Consider the following 20,729-nt stretch of genomic DNA (forward strand, 5'->3'; position numbering starts at 1 on the left):
AAAATACTGTGTTGCCATAATGACACCTGGTTTCGCCTGAAGTTAGCTATTCTTGAGCCTAGAGATAACCAATGCCTTTTTCTTATGGAAATGTTTGTCTTAAGCTATGCTAATGTACTACGCCTTTACCCCAAACTCTGTCTCCAAGTCGGTTCCGCCTCTTGGCCCAAAACCTACTTGACAAACCAGTATGTTATACTCAGATATTGTTCCCCTAATCTATGTAAATGAAACTATTTGTATGGTGGTCTGCCCTTCTTTAAGATTCAAGTAATTATTTTATGGCCCAAGATAAACCATTTGGTGCCAAGATTATCCCAAAATGCATCTTATGGGCGAGGGGCCTGGTGCTATTCTGAATTATAAGACATTCCTTTCTTTCATTAACAGACTGCTAGTGACTATATAACATCCAGCTGAAGACTAGCAGGGGGGTACTCTTTCTGCCCCCTTCTGATGCCTATGTCAGAAGCTTTCTCTATCTCCTTTATACTTTAATAAAACTTTATTACACAAAAGCTCTGAGCGATCAAGCCTCGTCTCTGGCCCCGGATTGAATTCTTCTCCTCCGGGGGCCAAGAATCCCCGTGTATTCGCGTGATTCAACAACAACCTTTCACTTCCTTCCCCTTCTGTGTTCAGGAGTCCTTGGAAGATGCTGTGTTGCTGCATGAAGCCTGCGGCAGACCAGGGTTAGGGAAATTGCATTAGGGCACTGTGATGGGTTGAATTGTGACCCGTCAAAAGTTTCACTGAAGTCTAGGTCCCCATTACCTCAAAATGTGATCTTTCTTGGAAATGAGATCATTGCAGATGTAATTGGTTGAGATGATGTCACATTAGATTAGTGAGAGTGTTAGTCACTCAGTCATGTCCGACTCTCTGTGGCCCCACAGACTGCTGGGCTTCTATGTCCCTGGAATTCTCCAGGCAAGAATACTGGAGTGGGTAGCCATTCCCTTCTCCAGGGGATCTTCCTGATCCAGGGATCGAATCCAGATCTCCTGCATTACAGGCAGATTCTTTAATGTCTGAGCCACCAGGGAAGTGAGTGGACCCTTAATCCAAAGAAATTGGTGTCATCTTAAGAAGAAGAGAGAAGAGGAGAATGCCATGTGAAGACATAGAAATACACAGGGAGAGGACAGCCAGCCATGTGACAACAGATGCAGAGACTGGAGGGATGTAGCTACAAGCCTGGGATGCCGAGAATGTCTGGACACCACCAGAAGCCAGGAAGAAAGCAGGGAACAGCCTCTCCCTCAGGAGTTCCAGCAGAAACAACCTTGTCAACACCTTGATCTCAGACTTCTAGTCCCCAGAACTCTGAGGGGATTTATTTCTATTGTTTCAGGTCACCCAGTTTGTGGTCATTGGTTATGGCAGCCTAGGAAACTAACACAGGACCTACAAATTAACCAAAGTGAGGACAGTAGGCCCTCTTGGATTAGATGTCTCACTCCTGGGGGGAAACAGGGTCCTGGAGAAGGATTCAGAGGGACAGGGTCTTAGCAAGAGCTGCCATGTTCCTACAAGATCCTGCTTCCCTAATCACAGTAGATCAGTACACGAGCCAACAACTGGTCACAGCTGGATGAATCCGTCCTTTGCCTAGAAACTCTGGAATTGGGGGAGAAAGAGTCCATCTGGGAGAAACTTGGGAATTGTCATCAAGAGACACTTTGCCTTGTGAACTAGGGAAGGGAGGGAGCTGGTCTGCAGTAGAAGGGGGGAAGGATGCTTTTGAGTATTGGTTCAAGTTAGGGGAAATAAAACAATGGCGGGGGAGAAACAGAACCAGATGAGCTATACTCTTGTGGTCAGTTCCCCACAGCCAGTCAGAGGAGGACACAGCAGGGGCAGGGGATGCTCAGACCTCCCAACACCATGGAGACTGAGAGGTAAAGACAGTTCCTGGATTTGATCACCTCGAGGGCAAACTTGCCATTCCTGTCTGTGTGAAAACAGAATACCTTGGCATCTCGGATCACGTGGAACTTCAAGTACTCCTTCAGCTTGTCCTTGTTGTCTTGGTTGAACAGGAAATCCTGTTGTTCACGGGGCAGGGCTTGGAGGGCTTGGTCGCTGGGCCAGAAAAGTGTGACTGGGGTGTGGATGGGGTCTGTGATGACGCTCAGCAAGCCGGAGTCCTGAAACACAAGGAGTTGGTCAGGTGCGCCCCAAAGTCCAGCCAAGAAGCACTAGCTCTGGAACCCAAGGGCCAGGGCAAAAGCCAGCCTGGGGCCCTCTCTGTGCCCGGCATGGGGCTTCTCAGGCCTTAGGCTAGTTTAAGTGAGATTCAGCCTGAAACTGGAGGCTTTCTTCACACTCCCATCATTCTGACTCTCATTTTCTTAGAAAGTAAAACAGAAAGGCCAATTCTGGGCTTTGTTAATAGGGAAACACACTTTAGCAAGACTCTTTTTTGCCACTACTCTTGTCCAAACGTTTTAATTTCTGGAAGACCCACTTAGCACTTTCCCCATATTTCCTTTAAAAATGTGAAACCTATACAATATTGAGATACTTGTATATATCTAGAGGATTTCTAGATCACATAGACTCAAAAAAGAAATTGCCAAGTGACTGGCAAAGGATCATTTTGAGAATCTTCTACATTTTTTCTTGTACATCATATACATTTTTTCTTGTAGTTTTCCCAATGACCTTATGAAGTGCTTTATTATTCCCTCTTTTTGAGACCCAGAGAGACTTTTAACTTGCTACAAAAGCTTGTGTTCAAGCAGACCTGACGCCCAGGGGTGGGGGCACTAGAAGGTTTAGGGAGTAGGTGGGTGGGCAAAGATACTGGTCTGTAACACTACTGGAGATTCTTATTATGAGCACCTTCCAATCTCCTTTTCTAAAAAGCTCCCCAGAGAGTCCGAGCCCCAGACCCCTTTGGAAATTGCTGGTCTGCACAGAGGTTTGCAGTCTGTGCTATGGGGACCCCAGGGTTCTTAGAGACCTCCTGAGACTGCTAGGGTAGGTGGTGGAGGAGGTCGTGGAAGAACCTGCTCCTTCCTGATTATTCTCTGAAATCTTTGAACAAGAAGTTTCTCTACACAATTCGTGGGACTTGTCTCTGAAGTCAGAAAAATGTGGTTTGAAATGTAATTTCTGCCTGTCTAACGGGCAGAGATTTCCCATCTTTGCCTTTCAGCTTTCCCCATCTCAGTGAAGGGGGTGATCATTCCAGACATGAAGCCCCTGTTTTAGGAATGGGCACATCCTAATTCCTTTCCCTCACTCTAGCCTCAAATACTTCAACTTCTAACTCAGCTAGGAAACATTTGGGGGATGGAGTGCAGAGTATGACTTTGTTCTCCAGAACATTAGACTTCCTTAAAACCCCACAGCAGCTGGCTAGTGCTGCAAACAAAAACTACATAACAAACAAAAAACTCTCCACAAACCAAACCTCTTTAGGTAGCTTACATCCCCTGAGGCAACTTTTCTCCTAGGCTTTTACCTGAATCAAGTTGCTAAATTTGCCGTAGCCGTGGTTCATGGCCACTGTCGTAAGATTTTGCTGCAAAGATAGTAAGAATGGGAATGAAACTTTTATTCGTACAGTTCACAAGCACTTTAACAAAAGCTCAACTGAATAAAATGAGGGGAAGATAACATAGGAGACTCTGTAGGTTGTATGCCTGCCTTTCCATAACACAGGGGCCGGATGGCTAAGTACTGCATTTTCCCAAACTGCCCCGCAGCTGGAGTCCCACATGTGATATGGCATTCCCCAAGCAGAAGTGCTTGTGCAAAACTTATAGGTAGAAGACACGACATGAGGAGGTGGTGGCTGCTAGCTGGGATATTAGATCTTCTGATGGTCACAGGGCTGGAGGCATCTGATGTGCAGACTCTTCTCTCCTAGCGATGGGGCTGGAGACAGAGGGCACGGGCAGAGCTGGTTCTGGACAGCCCTGTGGGGGAGTCAGGTGTCCTCCCTTCACAAGTGCCCCGGCTGCTTTGTCCTCAGCTGTGTAGTGTCTGAATTAGGCTCTCTTGCTTTCCAAGAGATTTGGTGATATACTTAACATCTTTAGAAACTCCTTTTTATTTAAATGAGATACAGTGGATTCCACTGTCTGCAATGAAGAACCCAACACTAATAAGTAACAAAAAAGTTGAAAGTGTCTTTTCTGCCCATTGAGAAGATGTTTTACTCCTGGTTTAGTTTTAATCGTATCTGTCCATCTATCTGTCTATCTACCTACGTGCCTACCTACCTGTGGATCATCTATCATCTCTCTTATCATCGTTATCATCCATCTATGTAATTTCTCCATCTTCCAAATCTATGCACAACCTGCCCTATGGAAACTAAAGAATAATTTACAAAATCCATTCAACTATTTAAAAGAGACTTTCAACTATTTACTTCTTACTAGGAATAGTATTTCTTATGGGCTTCTCAGGTGACTCTACTGGTAAAGAACCTGCCTGCCAATGCAGGAGACGTAAGAGACTCAGGCTCGATTCCTGGTTTGAGAAGATCCCCTGGAGGAGGGCACGGCAACCCACTCCAGAATTCTTGCCTGGAGAATCCCATGGACAGAGGAGCCTGGCGGGCTACAGTCCATAGCGTTGCAAAGAGTCGGATATGACTGAAGCGACTTAGCATGCATGCAAGAACAGTCATTAATGGGGTTTTGTTTTTTGGGGGGTAGCGTGACATGTGGCTTGTGGGATCTTATTTCTCTGACTAGGGATCGAAACCAGTATCTCCTGCTGTGAAAGTGCAGAGTCTTAACCACTAAACTGCCAGGGAAGCCCCAGTGAGGTTTTTAATAGTAACTTGACACTGAAGCAGCAAAATTTAACTGTCTTGAACAATGCCTCAAAAGCAGAATTGAGATAATAAATTACATCTTGTAAGTCACTCCATTCTGAGAGTCTGACAATGAGTTCACCCACCAGAATCATTCCAGAGGCATATTTAGGGGTGATAAGCAAGTTTTGGGGAGACAGCAGTTTGTCTATGACGTGGATGATTCCGTTTGTACAGATGATATCACTGGATATGATCTTGGCTTTATTATTTATCAATACCATGTCCTGAAATCAACCAAAAAAGAAAAAAGAGGAAATGAGCACAAAGAGAAATAGACACAAAATACTTCTTCCAAAATATTCTGTGAACATTTTAAATCATCATGAAAGTGAATGTTCAAATAGAGCTGTGAGCAAAATCTGAAGATCCAAATTACTTAAGCATATGTCAAAAATATAATTTTCACCTGGAGAAGTTAATAGCAAATAATCTCCAATACTTTGGCTACCTGATGCAAAGAGCCAACTCATTGGAAAAGATCCTGATGCTGGGAAAGATGGAGGGCAGGAAGAGAAGTGGGCGACAGGGCATGAGATGGTTGGATGGCATCACCGACTCAATGGACATGAGTCTGAGCAAACTCTGGGAGATAGTGAAGGACAGGGAAGCCTGGCATGCTGCAGTCCATGGGGTTGCAAAGAGTAAGACACAACTCAGCGACTGAACAATTAACCAAAACAGTTATTTCACTGCAATTCTCCAATATGAAATAATAAGCTGATCAAAATTGGCTTCTCTTTCAGATGTCTTCTCTAGCAACCCTCCTTCTGACTCCACCAGATACTTTTCCCCTTTGTCATGAATTCCGCAGTCACCATGTGTTTCTTTTTGTTGTGAGGGAAGGCATCAGCATGGTCAAGGCTTTGAACAAAAGCTTTCATCCCTCCCCAGCTACTGCTGAAAGCAGTTCTCTTGACCGCCTGAAGCTGCCTTGCCTCTGAGTTTCAATTCCAGCTCTAATATTAATATTTACTTGCTGTGTGACCTTGGAAAAGCTACTTAACCTGAGTTCAGTTTCCTAATTTTTAAATTGAGGAAAATAATAATATCTACATTATGGGGTTCTGAGGATTAAATCAGTTAGTACATATCCCCAGTGGCTCCGGGATAAAGAATCTGCCTGCAATGCAGGAGTCATAGGAGACACAGGTTTGGTTCTTCGGTGGGAAGATCCCCTGGAGGAGGGCATGGCAACCCACTCCAGTATTGTTGCCTGGAAAATCACATGGACAGAGGAGTCTGGCAGGTTACAGTCCATGTGTCTCAAGGAGTCAGACATGACTGAGGTGACTTAGCACACACACATCAGACACTTAGGATAGTAGCCAGCATAGAGCAGTCATTCCCACGTGCGTTAGTTGTTATCATTATTATTACTCTTACTGCTCTAAGGAAGAGGAAAGAGAGAAGGCCCAAGGAAAATGAGCACCTTCCTGAAGTGGCTTCTCCTACCTGAGACACGGAGATGACAAGTGACTCCCCTTGGAGAGAAGTAGCATTTGGGGTCAATTTTAGGTTTTCCAGAAGCAGCTGGTGGCAGGCAATCACGTGATACCGAAGAATCTGGGGCATCAGGCCCCCTTTGTCCCAGTCCTTAATCTGCAATAGATCCAAGGGTTCCAGCCAGAGCTAGCAGCCCTCTGGTTGGAAACATTCAATAAATGCTTGCTACATTATTACGTATTAATGGATAATCCAGCATGAAGAGTCCAAGTGAATGTTAGACAGTAAAGGCTCTGATAAATTCTGCAAGAAAAGAACCTATTTATATCCCATTAATCTAGCATTCCTTTTTTTTTTTTTTTGAGGGGTGTCTATCAGGGTTTAAATTATTTAAGAATGGTTGGTCTTTCCCAACTTCCTACCCTATTTAGGGATGTCCTCTAGAAGTCTCTGCTAGTGGTGACCCCAAATCCACTTAAATGCTTCTCCCGATGGGGGTTCCCACACTGACAGGCAACCCCTTTCATTGGTGGTCACCTCCAGCTGATTCTAAATCTCCTGTTTAGAAGTGTCTTTCGTGTTGGCTCCAGGGTGATGCCCAAAGACTGTGTTCCAGTCCCAAAGCTCTTCTACCTACCTGCCTCTAGCTTCATGCTTACCTGGGGTTCCTCATCAAAGGCTGCAGATAAAGGTGCCAAGACGGTGAAGGGGCCAGGGCCAACCAGGTCTCGCACAGAATGTTCCTGTGGGGAAGGCAGGTGGGGGCCACATGCCATGTATTGGGTTGGCCAAAAAATTCGTTCAAGCTTTTTTGTACCGTTGTATGGAAAAACCCAAACGAATTTTTTGGCCAACCCAATATGTAACATAACATAACATAAGTAAAGGCAGGGGCTCAGACAAATAACAGAGAGAGAGTACATGATGGCAGAGGGGAGAGAAAAACCGAATGGGGAGACTTGTGTTTCATTTAGCCTTAGATTCAGAATCACCTACTTCCTTAGACATGGAAATAATGTTTATTTTTATCTGGTTGTAGAATGACATACGTTGACTGGTATGAAAGATTTGAAAATATAGTATAAAAAAGAAAATAACTACCCATAATCCCACCACCTAGAAAGATCTCTGTTATTTCCAGATAACTTTTTGCCACTGTGTCTCTTTCACACACTAAATGTTTTCTATGGTTGAGATAAGAATGCAAATGTAAGTAATAGGACAATTTACTCAACTGTTCTATGTTCTTGTCAAGGTTAAGGACCTATGGTTACTTATATTTTCTTCTAGATTTTAATCTTCTAGATTTTTTAAAATACAATTTTATTTATTTTAATTGGAGGCTAATGAAACCAATACAATATTGTAAAGTAATTAGATTTTACTCTTCTAGATTTTTATTCTTTTTCTTCAGTATCTCTGGACTGTATTCTGATGTAAGATTTAACTTAATATTTTCACCCGAAGAGTTAGTTGATTGCCCCAGTAATGCTTCTTGTCTCAACGGGTTGGATGGCAGTTTTTTCATAAAATACATTCTCACATGTGCAACGGGCAAGGGCAACCATTACTCCACTTGTATGCTGCCCACCTGGGGCCTGAGAAGTTCACAGATGACCAACACAGAGAGTACTGCAGAAATGTAGGTTCCAGGACTGTCTTCTATCTTTACCTACTCCAGAGGTTACAGATTTAACTCATATCTTTAACCCATATCAGGGGTTTGAGACCTAATTCTTCTAGTTAGACATACATACGCATTCGTACCAGCAACTGGAAGTAAAACTGAGATGTTTTTGGATTCTTGGGAAGCTCCTGGAAACAAAGACAAAAAGGTCCACTTAATGGCTGTGAATTAAACACAAGAACAATAGAGGGTTATCACAGGGCAATTTCTCCAAGATTGAGAGAATCTACTATCTTTTTAGAGCTTAACAGGTGGCTCAGTGGTAAAGACTTTGCCTGCCAATACAGGAGATGTGAGTTCGATCCCTGGGTTGGGAAGATATCTTGGAGTAGGAAATGACAACCTACTTCAGTATTCTTGCCTGGGAAATCCCATGAACAGAGGAGCCTCCTTATGGGCTACAGTCCATGGTGTCGCAAAGAGTCTGACATAACTGAGTGACTGAGCACGCATGAATACACTGCCATGGCAGGCCTCTTAAACAAGTCTCATCTGTAGGCTCACGACTGATGTTCAGAATGACGATGCGGATATACCGTGAGTTCTAAAAGCTTCCTGGAGTCACCATCTGATTTACCTTGGAAAGGTTCAGCCATTTATAGAAGTACCTGAGCTTTAAGAGCATTTTTGCAAGTTCAAGTATTTAAAAAATCTGTCATAGGTTTATGGAAGATTTATTTTCTCTACTAACAAGAATATTTGAATCGGCCAGAATGCTCTGGTCCCTCTTTAAACCAAATAATAGGATGTTCCCTTTATAATAGGTAGAAATCTACAGGTATCACATCCAAGCATCTCTCTACCAAGTACAGATGTTCAGGTGTGTTCACACGCACACACACACCAACAACAGCCTACATCATGGCCATGCCTTTGAGTTACTATGTACTCTGTGCCTGCTACACACGTTCTCTCATTGAAATCTTATAACAACTTGCTTGGAATGTTACCATTATTTTCTTTTAAAGGCTAGAAAACAGATATATCACAAAGAGATGATATAATCTGCCTAAAGTCACATTACCATAATAACTGGCTGAGCTGAATTCATACCCAGGCATTTTCTGACTTGAGAACTGTTAATCTGAATCACTGCATGCCAGATCAAGTGAATTCTCATGGGAAGATAAAATTTCCATGTTTTATAGTTTTGTTTGTTTTACATTTTAGCCATGCTGTAGAACATGTAGAACTGGACATGGAACACGTAGAACTGGACATGGAATAACAGACTGGTTCCAAATTGGGAAAGGAGTACATCAAGCCTATATATTGTCACCCTGCTTATTTAACTTTTATGCAGAGTACATCATGAGAATTGGTGGGCTGGATGAAGAACAAGTTGGAATCAAGATTGCCGGGAGAAATATCAATAACCTCAGATACGCAGATGATACCACCCTTATGGAAGAAAGAGAAGAACTAAAGAGCCTCTTGATGAAAGTGAAAGAGGAGAGTGAAAAAGTTGGCTTAAAACTCAACATTCAGAAAACGAAGATCATGGCATCTGGTCACATGACTTCATGGCAAATAGATGGGGAAACAATGGAAACAGTGACAGACTTTATTTTTTGGGCTCCAAAATCACTGCAGATGGTGATTGCAGCCATGAAATTAAAAAACGCTTGCTCCTTGGAAGAAAAGTTATGATCAACCTAGACAGTGTATTAAAAAGCAGAGACATTACTTTGCCAACAAAGGTCCACCTAGTCAAAGCTATGGTTTTTCCAGTAGTCATGTATGGATATGAGAGTTGGACTGTAAGGAAAGCTGAGCACCGAAGAATTGATGCTTTTGAACTGTGGTGTTGAATAAGACTGTTGAGAGTCCCTTGGACTGCAAGGAGATCCAGCCAGTCCATTCTAAAGGAAATCAGTCCTGAATATTCATTGTAAGGACTGATGCTCAAACTCCAATACTTTGGCTACCTGATGCAAAGAACTGACTCATTGGGAAAGACCCTGATGCTGGGAAAGATTGAAGGCAGGAGGAGACAGAGGATGAGATGGTTGGATGGCATCACTGACTCAATGGACGAGTTTGAGTAAACTCCAGGAGTTGGTGATGGACAGGAAGGCCTGGCATGCTGCAGCCCATGGGGTTGCAAAGAGTCAGACACAACTGAGTGACTGAACTGAACTGTGTGGCATGTGTGATCTTAGTTCCCAGACCAGGGATCAAACCCTGTGATGGAAGTGCAAAGTCTTAACCACTAGACCTCCAGGTCCCTCCAGGGACCTCCCTCACATTTTAGTTTTATATGGAACAAAACTCTTGCACCCTTCTCAGTGCCTTAGATTCTTCACACAAGGAGGAAAGTAGAGTTCGCTTTACAGAAACATGCCTTGCGTTACCTGATGGATGTTGCCACGGCATGTAAACCCATCCCCAACGTAGTCTGGTTTGCAAGTACAAGTCCTTTCGTCTTGTCCAGTGTGGTTGCAGATAGCAAATTCACTACAGCCGCCATTATTCTGGTAAAATTTCCAAGGAGTGGGGGATAGGAATCAGACCAGTTAGCTTGCCAGCCCTGCCAATGTTCACAAAGCAATTCTGTATTGACATTCACTTTTTGTCTTACTCTCTGACTGGTTTCTTTTGAACTGTGGTATTGGAGAAGACTCTTGAGAGTCCCTTGGACAGCAAGGAGATCAAACCAATCAATCCTAAGGGAAATCAGTCCTGAATATTCATTGTGAGGACTGATGCTGAAGCTCTAATAGTTTGGCCACCTGATGCGAAGAACTGACTCATTGGAAAAGAGACCCTGATGCTGGGAAAGATTGAAGGCAGGAGAAGGGGACAACAGAGGATGAGATGGTTGGATGGCATCACCAACTCGACAGACATGAGTCTGAGTAAGCTCTGGGAGTTGGTGATGGACAGGGAAGCCTGGCGTGCTGCAGTCCATGGAGTCGCAAAGAGTTGAACACGACTGAGCGACTGAACTGAACTGACTAGTTTGCATTATTTGCTCTTTTCCTGAATTTGTGTTCCATCTCCCTAAAGTTGTAAGAGTCATCCTACTCACCCAGCCTTACACAGGCATACCTCATTTTACTGAACTTTGCAGGTACTGTTATTTTTACAGATTGGAGGTTTGTGATGACTTTGTGTTGTTGGATGATGGTTAGCAATGTTTAGTAATGAAGTATTTTTTTAATTAAGGTATGTATTGGGTTTGCCAAAAAGTTCATTTGGGCTTTTCCATAAGATGTCACAAGTGAATCCAAATGAACTTTCTGGGCAACCCAATACATTATTTATTTATTTAACTCTTACTGTCTTCTTTTTAAAATTGAAGTATGGTTGGCTTACATACATTGTATTTTTTTAGACATAATGTTACTGCATACTTAACAGATCTCAACATAGTGTAAATATAACTTTTTATGTATTGGGACACCAAAAATTCTTGTGACTTGCTTTATTGTAATAGTCACTGTATTTTGGTGGTGTGGAACCAAAGCCACAATGTCTCTGAGGTGTGCCCATATCTCAAGATGGCAAGTCCATCCCAGCAGATCTCCAGCCCTGAAGAGATCAGTCCAGAGCTGCCAAATGGGAAGTTTATCAGCACCCGGCAGTTATCTAGAAAGACATCAATCTTGTTTGACACTTCTCAGCTGAAGGCTAAACTCTAATCCATCATAGCAAAGTAATAGTCACCAGTCAGAAGGTAGTTGGTGTAAAATAGACAGACCATCATGGGGGACAGTAGGGACCTCGCCTGGAGAGAAAGGGCTTTAATTATGGAGTATCTGTGCTGTTTTCATGCTTGCAGGAGGCTCTCAAGTGGGCAGAGATATGGATGAGGAGGGAAGGTGTATGAACTGGGCCTCTGCCCAGTTCTGGGGATCAGAGCCTCATGGAGGAACAAGCACGAGAAGTGGCCAAGGGTGTGGCCTGTGAGTCAGACAGACAGGGGCTCAAGTTCTGACTCTGCCATGTGCTCGTTCTGTGACCAGGGCCAGAGACCCCTTCTCCTCCTGCTCTGGGGTGGATTATGTCCTCCCCAAAGCTATGTCTACATCCTAAGCCCTGGTCTCTGTGAATGGGGCCTTATTTAGCAAAAGAGTCTTTGCAGATACAATGAAGGATCTCGGAGATGCGATGTCTTAGATTAATCAGGGGGTCTTAAGTCCGCTAGTGTCCTCAATGGAAGAGGAGATCCAGACACAGAGGTGAGGTCACATGAAGACGGAGGCAGAGACTGCAGTGTCTCCAACTCTGCAACTGGGACACGAGGAAGAAAAGGCCCAGAAGCAGCTCTGATGGAGGCCACCTCAACACTGCACCCTAGATGCAGGGAGGGGGCCGTACTCACAGTCAAGCAGACGTTGATGAGGGTGCAGACCTTCCCATCTCCAGTGTACTTTGGCAAACAGTTACAGACAGCCTGTCCAGGAAGAAGGCAGAACAGGGCATTTCACAGTCAGGTCCTGCTGTGCTGACTCTCACTCCGTCATCATCCGTCCAGTTTCTGAGGCAGTTTCCCGCTTGCTCACAGTGTGACAGGGACCGAGGGAGGCAGAGTCCGGGTTCCTGAGCCTCCAGCCTCCCCACCCGAGTCTTTTCGCCCCTCAACCCCTCCCCTCCTTTATGTGGAGTCCTCACACGCTCCCACCCCACCTAAGCTTCTCCCTAGGGAGGCAATGCCTCGGCCACAGGGCTGGGGAGTATGTGACTGAGAGACGGCTTAAAACCGTTATCTTCTGCTGTTGTACATGTATTTCAGAGGCTCAAGCCCAAGAAAAATGGTAAGATTCTGGGCATCAGAAAGCTGAAAGAAAGGAGAGCGTGGCTGGAGACCTTCACGTTTCTGGAGCCATGTGGTGTTTGCACATGCCCACTTCTTCCCACCGCGCTGTGCTGTGTTAGTCGCTCAGTCGTGTCCGACTCTTTGTGACCCCATGGACTGTAGCCCATCAGGCTCCTCTGTCCATGGGGATTCTCTAGGCAAGAATACTGGAGTGGGTTGCCAAGCCCTCCTTCAGGGGATCTTCCCAACCCAGGGACTGAACTCATGTCTCCCACATTGCAGGCAGATTCTTTACCATCTGAGCTACCAGGGAAGCCCAAGAATACTGGAGTGGGTAGTCTAACCCTTCTCCAGGGGATCTTCCTGACCCAGGAATTGAATCGGGGTCTCCTGCATTGCAGGTGGATTTTTTACCAGCTGAGCTACCAGGGAAGCCCCACTTTAAGAAAGGCCTTTCTCCCACGAACCCTTTGTTCCCTGCTCCTCCTGCCTTCCTCCTCTTTCCAAAACAACGATCTCTAGGGGAATTCTTTCAGAATTTCCTCTAATGTATTTATTTCATCCTGTTGCTCCCTAGAGGTCTGTTCTCAGCCCCTCTCCCTCAGTCCTGGGTCTGTATCTGCAGGAATTGGCTCCTAGGAAAATGTAACCCGCCAGAGAGGCAGAGCTCACCTGGTTGGGTCCCGTCTGTGTGCACTCTGCATGCCTGTGGCAGCCACCATGGTTCTCCAAGCAGGGGTTGATCTCTTTAAAACAAAAATCCCACACCTGGCATAAGAATCGAGCCTTATTTTTAAGTAAAGGCATCTTGATGGATCCAACCAAGCAGAGCAGGTGTCAAAGCGTGAGTCGGTTTTCTTGGCAACTCTGTGGCTGAAATAACCCAACAGGGAGGGTGCTGGCTGTGGTTTCTCAAAACTGACTCCTCTGGGACGGGACTGTGCCAGCAGATGCGTATCTGCAGGCTTGACTCTGTCCCTCTGTTGAATGAATATGAGTGTTTGCAGCCAAGGACTTGAAATAATAGAATTTTGGAGTCTAATTCAGCATGTTATGAATGAAGAGATGTAGGAATTAAAAAAAAACCACATTTATAACCATCACAGTGTAATTGGCTCAGAGAAGAATCATCAGTAGATGCTCAATTTAGGAGGACATTTTGATGGGAAGCAGGATGTTTGCTTGGTGTGAAAGCATTTCCTATCCGATTGCTTATAAGCAGCCAAGGGAAAACAAGTAAATGGAAAACAAGTAGAAGGATCAGACAGCACCTTGACCGAGGGGTCAAAACTAAAGGCAGTTGGAAATTGCAGGTGAGAGGTGGTACCTACCTATGCACACGATGCCATCGCCAGTATAGCCTGCCTTGCACACACACACCCGGCTTCCTGGGGTGGTTCTTTTACAGACAGCCTTGGCAGAGCAACCTCCATTGCTGATCTCACAGGCATTGATTGCTATAGAAGAGAAAGATGACACAGAGCAGTAGAGGAGGAGGGGGAAAATTGATGTGTTTTTACTTGAGTGATTGAGAAATAGAAGTTACTTCAAAATGGCAGGCATTGGATTAAATATAGATAATTCAAAAGAATGCAAAGCACTAGATGTCACTGGTGAATTCTACCAAACAGTTAATAAATACCAAAATTTCACATGCTCCCCTAAAAACTGAAAGAGGAGGGAAGACTTCTCAACTCATTCTATGAGACCAGTATTACTCTGATACCAAAACCAGGAAAAGCTATCACAAAACAACTATAGGCTAATATCCTTCATGAATATAGATTCAATATCCTCAAGAAAATACTTGCAGGTCAAATTTAGAAATATATAAACGTGATTACATACTATAAGAAAGAGGTACTAATATAGGAATACAAGATTGTTTAACATCCCCCAAGTCAATTAATGTAATAGAGCACAGCAACAGAATGAAAGACAAAAACACAATCATCCTAGTATAAGGAGCGAAGCCTTTTGTCAAAATTCGATATTGTTAATGATAAAAACACTCAATAGACTAGGAATAGAAGGCAACTTCCTTAACCTGATAGAGGACATTTTTCACTTATGAAAAACCCACAGCTAAGATCGTGCTTAATAATGGCAGACCAAATGCTTTCTCCCATGATTAGGAATAAGGCAAGTAGGTCTGCTTTTACCACTTCTGTTCAACACTGTGTTGAATGAAGGTTCTGGTCAGGGCAATTAGGCAAGAAAGAAATAAAAGGCATTCAGATTAGAAAATATGTAAAGGCATTTCTATTTGCAGATAACATGATGTGCTATGGAAAATCCTGAAGAATCCACTAAAAAGAATTAGAGTGAATCATTGAATTCAACAGTGTTGTAGGCCACAGGATCAACAGTCAAAAATCAATTGTACTTCTAGACCATAGCAATGAGCAAACTGAAAATGAAATTAAGAAAACAATTCCGCTTACAATAGCATCAAAAGATGGACTCCATTAACAAATTATAAAACACTCTGAAATCTGCAAACATTGTGGAGAGAAATAAAAGATGACCTAAATAATAGAAAGACCTTCCATGTTCACTGATGGAGAGAATTAATATTGTTAAGGTGGCATTACTCCCTATATCTGATCTACAGATTAAACGCAATCTGTCAAAATCCCAGTTGATTTCTTTGCAAAAACTGACAAGATTATTCTAAAACTTGTATATAAATTCAAAGGGCCCAGAACAGTCAAAACAATCTTTAAAAAAAAGAGCAGAGTTGGAGGACTCACACTCCCTAATTTCAAAACTTACTACAAAGCTTCAGTAATAAAGACAGAGTGGAACTGGCAGAAGGATCCATATGGAATTAAGAGTCCAGAAATAAACTCAAACATCTGTGGTCAACTGATTTGCCACAAAGGTGCCAGCCAATATGTTATTTCCATCACAGGAAGAATGATCTTTTCAAAAATTGATACTGAGACAATTAGATATCCATATGTGAAAGAATGAATTTGGACCTCACTATATATACAAAAGAGCTTCTCTGATGGCTCAGTGGTAAAGAATCCACCTGTAAAGCAGGAGACATGGGTTCGATCCCCGGGTGGGGACGATCCCTGGAGGAGGGCATGACAACCTACTCCAGTATTCTTGTCTGGAGAATCCCATGGACTGAGGAGCCTGGCGGGCTACAGTCCATAGGGTTGCAAAGAGTCGGACAGACTGAAGCGACTGAGTACACAGGCATGTATACAAAAATCAATTCAAAGTGGATCTAAGATCTGGAGTCCCAAGGTGTGTGTATGAGTCCTGGCTTGCCCTTCATTCACCATTGTGACTTTAGACAAATGATTCAATTAGTATGAATTTTGGGGTACACCCATACAAGCTTATGCGCAGGTTTGGATAATGTATATGAAAGTTTTATAGAAATATTGAGCATTATATTAACTTACAGATGACAAAATGATGCAAAGAGAAGTCAAGCAACTGTCCCCAGGTAACATACACTATAAGAACATAGACTTAAACCCAGGGAGTCTAACGACAGGACTGTTTATAACAGCTGCCGTTTTGCTATCTCCCCGCAAAACAGGGGCAAGAGAAATTACAGTTATTTGTCTTTCCATTGTTTTCACTGGTATGTTGAACACATCCTACTTCAGGGAACACCTGAGACAATCCCCAGGGTCAGATGATCTAGAACGCAAATTGGTAAGGACCTCCCTGGTGATCCAGTGGTTAAGAGTCCACCTGCTTTATAAAGCAAGGGACATGGGTCCAATCCCTGCTCTGGGAAGATTCCATGTGCTGCAGGGCAACTAAGCCCGTGTGCCACAAGTACTGAAGCCTGCATGTGCTAGAGCCTGTGCTGTGCAACAAGAGAAGCCACCATAATAAGAAACCTGTGCACCACAGCTAGAGAGTAGCCTCCCACTCACCACAACCAGGAAAAAGCTAACGCAAGCCCAAATTTAATTAATTAATAAAAAAAAGAAAGCAAACTGGTGCAATCATTGTCCAGCTCCACCACAGTCTGGACTGAAGCCTTCGTGGACACAGTGTCAAGAGAAAATGATGCTGTTTCCATTTTTTTCTAGCACTGAATATGTATTGGTCACCATAAGAGCGTTAGTTCATATTTATTGAGTGCTCTGTGCCAGGAATGTTCACAGGTATTAATTAAGTCATGCTGCCATCCAACAATCCACTGAGCAAGATTCTCTTATGACCTACAACTTACAGATGACAAAATGATGCAAAGAGCAGTCAAGCAACTGTCCCCAGGTAACACAAAGTGTAAGAACATGGATTTGAACCCAAGGAGTCTAACATCGGGGCTGTTTTTGACAGCTGTCTCATTCTGTTGTTGTACGTGGAGAGGTCATTTCATCCCAAATTGCTCTGCAAGGGACATAGTTTTATGTTTACTTTAAGGGTAGTTTAGAGACCATCCAAGGCCATGTGGGGAGTGGGAAAAAGAACCAGGGCTCAAGCCTCTTTGTGTCCCATTTCAGGGTCCCCATGCCCATGCCACACCCTTGGTCAGCCAAATCCATGATTTTTAAAGCTCTCCAGGTGATTCCAATTGTGGCCAAGACTTAGAGAAGAGAACCAGGGCAGTGGCCCCGGATGTTCCAAAACCAACACATCGAATCCGTGAATAGTAGGTGTCCTGCCCCTGAATGAGGTCAGCCACCCTACCACATCCAGTTCCCCATCACTGCTCGGTAGCAGCTGTCCATTTATTTATTTTTGGCCTCATCACACGGCAAGTGGGATCTTAGTTCCCTGACCAGGGATCGAATCCACACCCCTTGCATTGGCAGCATGAAGTCTTAACCACAGGACCACCAGGGAAGTCCTGCAGCTGCCCGGTTAGTCTGCAGAAACACAGATCTCTCAATAGCTTGGGTTACCCTCCACCTAGCAAATTCCTTACTTACCTGTGCAGACGGTCCCATTCCCCTGGAACCCTGCTGCACATTTGCACAAGGCTGTGCCATCCAGATTGAGAAGACAGCTGCCAAGAGAAAGGGCAAGTGGTGTTTACAGAAAAATGCACAACATCCCGCCTCCTGCCTGGATGGGACTCACAATACCCTTCCCCCTAGGATCACAGCTCCTGCCCCATGAGGCACTCAGAGGTCCTCCATAAGGCTTGGGAGGAGAGTTGATCCCTAGCACAGCCCTGCCATGGGCAGCTAAAACTGCAGTCACTTATCAGGCAAACAACAGAGTGTGTATATGGAGGCATTGGTCCAAGGATACGGAGGGCAGCTGCCCATATTCAGAGAGCATCCTATGTGCTCAAACCTATACTTCACACGCTATTTGACATAACCTACACAATATCCAGTAGCCCTAACAGGTAGGTCTATCATTCTTCCCATTTTACAGATGAGGAGACCAAGGCTTAGAGGCCTTAAATAAGTGGATCAAGGTTATACAATCAATGGAAACGACAGAGGCTGATTCAAGTCTAACTCCAGCTTCTGGATTCTTAATGAATTAACCCATTAGCTCCTCTGAGTGTTATGAATATGAAGTTCACTTATGAAGACAGAAGGCGTGGCTGTGAATTGCAAGTAAGGTTTGATGAAACTGAGGCCCACCAGGCTCCCTCTGCTTCTGTGAAAGGGTCCCTGTGGCTTGAACGGGGGTAACAACTGGCACTCTGCCAACGTGTCAGGTAGCTCAGGGGGCAGCATGTTCAAAAGGCTGGATCTGGCAAACTGACGGTGGCCTCATTTTTAGTTTTTACTTAAATCAGCCCTGGGATTTCTTTGGAAGGAATGATGCTAAAGCTGAAACTCCAGTACTTTGGCCACCTCATGCGAAGAGTTGACTCATTGGAAAAGACTCTGATGCTGGGAGGGATTGGGGGCAGAAGGAGAAGGGGATGACAGAGGATGAGATGGCTGGATGGCATCACTGACTCGATGGACGTGAGTCTGAGTGAACTCCGGGAGTTGGTGATGGACAGGGAGGCCTGGCGTGCTACGATTCATGGGGTCGCAAAGAGTCGGACACGACTCAGCGACTGATCTGATCTGATCTGATCATAAATCCTCAGAAATGGTCTCAGGAAGCTTCTTCCCTAAAGATGGGGTCTGGTGGACACATACTATTAGGAAAAATCCCCTTTGCATCACTCCCAAAGGTGGCCAGAGGGCACCTACTTGGCACTGGTGTGGCAGGTCCCGTTGCAGTTGTCTTTTGTGATTGCTGCAAAAAGAGAACCAAATGCTGTCAGACTTTTTAAAATAAATCTCACTCAAGAATATTCTTTTAGTACTTGGTGATAGGAAATGATTTAGTTCCTCACAAGTTAACTGGTACACATCGTGGGAACTATGTGACCATGTAAAGTCTCTTTTACCTTGGTTTCTAGGACGCTCAGAGACAAATCTGAAGGTCAAATACACAGATGGAGTGTCTCCTGTGTGCTAGGTGGTGAGGCTGCACACTGCTCCCTGGAGTTTAATTTCCTATTTTATTGGGTTGGCCACAAAGTTCATGTGGGTTTTTGTAAGAGCTTAGGAAGGTCCCAAATGAATTTTTTGGCCAACCCAATGTTTATACTTTCTATGTTCATTATTCTTTTTTTTTCATCATTTTGCTACAGAGTGATATAAATAAGCAAATTTTGTTGTTGTTATTTGGTCACTAAGATGTGTCCTACTCTTTTGTGACCCCATGGACTGTAGCTCCCCAGGCTCCTCAATCTATGGGATTTCTCAGGCAAGAATACTGGGGTGGGTTGCCATTTCCTTCTCTAGGGGACCTTCCCAATCCAGGGATCAAACCCACAACCCCCATCACCCCTGGCAAGTATATTCTTCACTGCTGAGCCACCAGGGAAGCCCAAATAAGCAAATACCTAATTATAATTAAGTTATTGTTGTTGCTATTTTGCATGTGCAAAAATAGCCCAAAAAAGAGCCTGGCATGTAGCAGGTACTCACTACCTATTTGCTGAATTAATTCCTAAATTTCCTGGAGCAATATTACATTCTTATTCTTGGATGCCCAGCTAACATACTTCCTGGCAGGGGAGGATCAGGCAAGAAATTGTTAGAGATGATGGAAAAGTACCCACTGAGCTGGTCGCTCAGGCTAAGAGCTTTTGGGAAAGAAATCCTGTTAGGCTTGGCCAAGTTATATAGAAGGTCCTGAAACAGAGGCCTGGCTGTGAGAGTGGTTGTGCTCCTGTGAGAGGGAACATTTACAGACTCCGATGAGCTAGGTAGATGCAGTGCCATTCTGTGCCTTTACGTGCGCTAGTCCCTGAGTCCAGAAATCTCTTTCTCTCTGTTCTGTTCTGAAATCCCAGCCACCTTTTAGGGCCCCCTCTCTGGAATCTGCTCTAGACCTTTGATTCAGTTAATTGATAGAGACCACGTGGTGTGCTCTTTTGAGAAGGATGTGGTGCCCCTATCTGACCTCAGAGGGAAGAGTGCAATGATCAATTAACCAATTAATGATGTCTGACATGACTCGGGAGTGGGGAGTTTGCATGTGAACAAAGGATAATCTAGTCTGGTGGAGAGGTGCTTTACTCTGCACTCTTATATCACAATTTTTTGAATATGACTGAACACTTATTTCCATTACTAGGCTGAAGCTCCTTGTACAGACTGTGCTCCTTGTACAGACTGTGCACTGGAGATCAGGCTGGAAAACTGGGCAAGTGCCAACTGGCAAATAGCTTTGTACTACACCCTCCTAACAGAAACAGAAGATATTAAGAAGAAGTGGTAAGAATACACAGAAGAACTATACAAAAAAGATCTTTATGACCCAGATAACCATGATGGTGTGATCACTCACCTAGAGTCAGACATCCTGGAATGCAAAGTCAAGTGGGCTTTAGGAAGCATCACTAAGAACAAAGCTAGTGGAGGTGATGGAATTCCACTTAAGCTATTTCAAATCCTAAAAAGATGATGTTGTGAAAGTGCTACATTGAATATGTCAGCAAATTTGGAAGACTCAGCAGTGGCAATAGGACTGGAAAAGGTCAGTTT

At 44.0% G+C, this 20,729-nt stretch overlaps 1 protein-coding gene across 2 annotated transcripts in view; it reads right to left on the bottom strand.

The window, feature by feature from the left end:
* STAB2 (stabilin 2) overlaps positions 1-20,729 on the bottom strand; it is a 168,742-nt gene that overhangs the window by 37,303 nt on the left and 110,710 nt on the right. The window contains exons 40-51 of one of the 2 annotated variants that reach the window (XM_045165396.1): positions 18,882-18,927; positions 17,646-17,722; positions 14,064-14,189; positions 13,405-13,478; positions 12,298-12,369; positions 10,325-10,444; positions 8,051-8,098; positions 6,943-7,026; positions 6,293-6,439; positions 4,924-5,064; positions 3,473-3,532; positions 1,974-2,150 (exon numbers count right to left, since the gene is read on the bottom strand). In XM_045165396.1, coding sequence (XP_045021331.1) covers positions 1,974-2,150; positions 3,473-3,532; positions 4,924-5,064; positions 6,293-6,439; positions 6,943-7,026; positions 8,051-8,098; positions 10,325-10,444; positions 12,298-12,369; positions 13,405-13,478; positions 14,064-14,189; positions 17,646-17,722; positions 18,882-18,927 — 1,172 coding nt within the window. The remainder of the gene's footprint in view (positions 1-1,973; positions 2,151-3,472; positions 3,533-4,923; positions 5,065-6,292; positions 6,440-6,942; positions 7,027-8,050; positions 8,099-10,324; positions 10,445-12,297; positions 12,370-13,404; positions 13,479-14,063; positions 14,190-17,645; positions 17,723-18,881; positions 18,928-20,729) is intronic. The other variant, XM_045165397.1, reaches the window with a different exon arrangement.

Source organism: Bubalus bubalis, chromosome 4, assembly GCF_019923935.1.
Source record: "Bubalus bubalis isolate 160015118507 breed Murrah chromosome 4, NDDB_SH_1, whole genome shotgun sequence".
NCBI lineage: Eukaryota > Metazoa > Chordata > Mammalia > Artiodactyla > Bovidae > Bubalus > Bubalus bubalis.